We start from the raw sequence: 3,188 nt of genomic DNA on the forward strand, positions 1-3,188 counted from the left end.
TCGTCCTGCTACTTACTAAAGTCGTTGAAGTTGGACTTTGGAAACGGTTTTCCATGCCCATGCACACTAGAAGGGAAAATCTGGGCTTCTAGGGTAAGTCATAGTATAAAGACGTAGGTATGATGGTCCTCTAAGAACCCGGTATGAGCATACAACTTAATCTCTTACACCCTGTATAATGATTTGTAAATAGACTGTATAGTTCTGTGGTATTTTTTAAATTCACATTCTCTGACGTGTCTGCCTTCTGTGGTTTGCAACGGTTTGTAGCCGGTTAAGGACGTATTTTTGAATGTTTATTAATTGAGATTTTGAAGAAGTCTTTGATTTAATACGGTTAGTGGGTTAGTATTTTAGTTTATACCTCTTACACAATAAAATCTGTAACATTTTAGCCGGAGGTGAAATTTGTAGTCATTTGATAAGGAGCCTATTAAAAATGCCACGGAAAAAAAAACCACAGGAACAAATGCAAGAAGTTGAAGACTTTCAAATGAGATCACACATCGAAGACACCTCTATTTGTCTCACTCCCACATCAAAAGATGAAATTCCAATTATGCACTCTCTACCACAGGAGGCTCACTACGAGACACCTGATGTTAGCTTAAATTATTTTGGTGTAAAGGAGCTTTTTAGTTCTAGAACTGGTTGTTACACTAGCTCTCGAATTGAGGCGCACACACCTCTCCATGCAATCACACAAACACCTCAAATTAGTCCATTTAAGCGAACAGATTCTAGTTGGAACAGCGCCGCTTGTGTTGAAGATCTAAATAATTTACAAGGAATGAATGTGCAGCAAAGGGGTTTAAGTTGCAGTCGAACTATTAACAGGGTTCGTTTAGAGCATCTTCGGCAATTTAATGACATTATTCAAAACACTTCACAAGGGGAATGTCTCGAAAGTAGCTGTGCAGTTGATAATGACACTGAGCATTCATTTTATACCCCCTCACTGTTACAGTGCAATTTTACTTCAACACCATCAGTCGCGAATATCCAAATGGTCCAAATGAGCTCATCACAGCCGACGCTTTCACGTAGACGTACCTATAAAACATCGGAGTCTGTAAAGTTTCCACCTATGAAACGGATCTCAAACGAGCATTCATTTGAGACGTGCACAATCGAGGTGTATACACATAACAGTTCTAAACTGGAGAAGTTCAACAAAAAATATCAATTGTTCATCCAGGTTATCGAATTGTGTATGTGGCTGTGGACCACATTGAAGGAGGTGAGTTTGGGCATTGATTATACATAGTTCTGGGTAGCACCGCCAGAGTTTAATAACCCGGAGATTAGAGACGTTCATTTTAACAAAATTGGCTATTAAGATAGATCCATTAAAATTTATCACAGCTTTTTACTAAGGGAGGTGGCTTATCTTATTTATTGTATTGAATCATTGGTTTTGATCACAATATTCATACTCGTTAACCCCTTTTCAGGGCTTAATTTCAGTCTACAATTTGTACAGTACGCAATATTTCACGCACTCTGTCTGTAACAACTGTATCAAATATCACAACAAGATCACAGAGTTAACCAGTAGTGTAGAAAATTTGCACTCCGAGATGTTGAGAATGCGCGAAGAAAACAAGAAAGACTGGGAAAGGATGCGGGACGACAACAAGAAAGACTGGGAATCTGTCAAACAACAGTTGTTGAATCTTGAGCAAAATAGAAGAGACTTGGTTAGCACTGGTGCGGTAGCGCCCGTGCAGCTTATACCTCCACCACCACCACCACCTCCTCCTCCAGTACTGGTTCCACCCACAGTACCTGTGGCTGTGAGCAAGACTAAATTAGTAGACAAGAAGAAGCCAAGAGAAATAGTGCAACCAATCATTTCACTTGATGACATTTTAAAAGTGAAACTCAAGAAAGTTAGTGTAAGTAGCAGGTGGTATCTTCGTTAGGTTCAGCTGTATTTGTCGAACTGAGTTAGTAATGTTACAAATTTAAATATAATACCAAGTAGTTAATCCCATCTTCAAAATTAGTTATAACGATTTTGATTTAGGCATCTCAGACCACATACCAGAATTAAATCATTCAAAATCCAAGAACACAATCGCCAATAATCCAAAGTTCCGTAAAATTCAATGCAAAAATAATCTTCAAATGTCCTGAAAAAATCAAAACTTTTTCAACAAAATGACTGTGTAGAGAGATCGCGAGCTCCCAAAAATGTGTTTACAATGGAAGTGGAAGGTAGCATGTCATATAGTCTTTAAACACAAACACAAATGCGTTATTGCAACTGCTGCATTGAAGCCTTCCTTCCCCCTTCAACCCTTACCCTTTCAGTGTGTTTATTATCATCAGTTCTTATGCGACCTCTGACCGGAACAACAACCTCAGGACCAGAGTTTTCTACTAGAAAAGTTATTAGGTCAGACTCGTTGCTATTGCAAAGACACAGGTTTAGCAATTGATCATATCAATTTGGTACTTCAATAAATTAATTACTCAATCACAATTTGTAGGTGTATTTGTAATTTGTTGTTTGCAGGACCCACCAAGTTCAAAGTTTAGACGTGCCACTGAACCGAACCTGGTGAGCAGTGTAAAAACTTTGAGACCCATTAGACGACAGAATAGTTTGATGTCCACTTCAGTTACGCCAGATAATCTATCTTCGTCTTTGCTGCGTATGTTATCAAGCGTTGATACAGGTTCACATAAGGTCAAAAGGTTGCAGCGCTCCAACTCGAGCCCACAATTCAAACGTGAACGAGAATAGATTATGCAAGATATTTTCCTTTGTGTTTTACTTCCTGATAAACTAATTAAAAATAAAAGTAAAAATCTATTATCATTTTAACATGTGACTTGGTATTGTGATAATTTTTATATTGTGATAATGTGATATGTTTATAATAAAAAGCTATCAAGTTTTTGCATGTTACAAAACCTGACAGTCTAAACGTATCTACAGTAGGTACTGCACTTTTGAAGTCCTATTAGTATCAATCAATCCAGGGGCGGACTGGCACCTAGCCTGTAGATCATAATGGCCCGTTGGAAATTTATAAGTATGTGCTGTATTTAGTTTCTTGCACTATTAATAAATTATTAACACGTTTCTCTAATTGGGGTTGATGTTAGGTTGTGAAAAAGTTCTGTTTTAATTGAAGTGTTTTACAATGAATTTATCATTTTTTGTCGTAGCATGAAAG

At 37.6% G+C, this 3,188-nt stretch overlaps 1 protein-coding gene across 2 annotated transcripts; it reads left to right on the plus strand.

Moving 5' to 3' along the window:
• Positions 1–229: 229 nt before the first annotated feature.
• LOC116174043 lies at positions 230–2,917 on the plus strand. 2 transcript variants are annotated; one of them, XM_031491820.1, is made up of 4 exons: positions 230–344; positions 396–1,240; positions 1,455–1,898; positions 2,522–2,917. In XM_031491820.1, the coding sequence occupies exons 2-4, from the start codon at positions 440–442 to the stop codon at positions 2,750–2,752; spliced, it is 1,476 nt and encodes a 491-aa protein (XP_031347680.1). In that variant the 5' UTR covers positions 230–344; positions 396–439; the 3' UTR covers positions 2,753–2,917. The 2 variants fall into 2 exon arrangements, with proteins under 2 accessions (XP_031347680.1, XP_031347681.1); XM_031491821.1 differs by having other exon boundaries at positions 238–336.
• Positions 2,918–3,188: the final 271 nt, after the last annotated feature.

Source organism: Photinus pyralis, unplaced genomic scaffold, assembly GCF_008802855.1.
Source record: "Photinus pyralis isolate 1611_PpyrPB1 unplaced genomic scaffold, Ppyr1.3 Ppyr1.4_LG6, whole genome shotgun sequence".
NCBI classification, from domain to species: Eukaryota; Metazoa; Arthropoda; class Insecta; order Coleoptera; family Lampyridae; genus Photinus; species Photinus pyralis.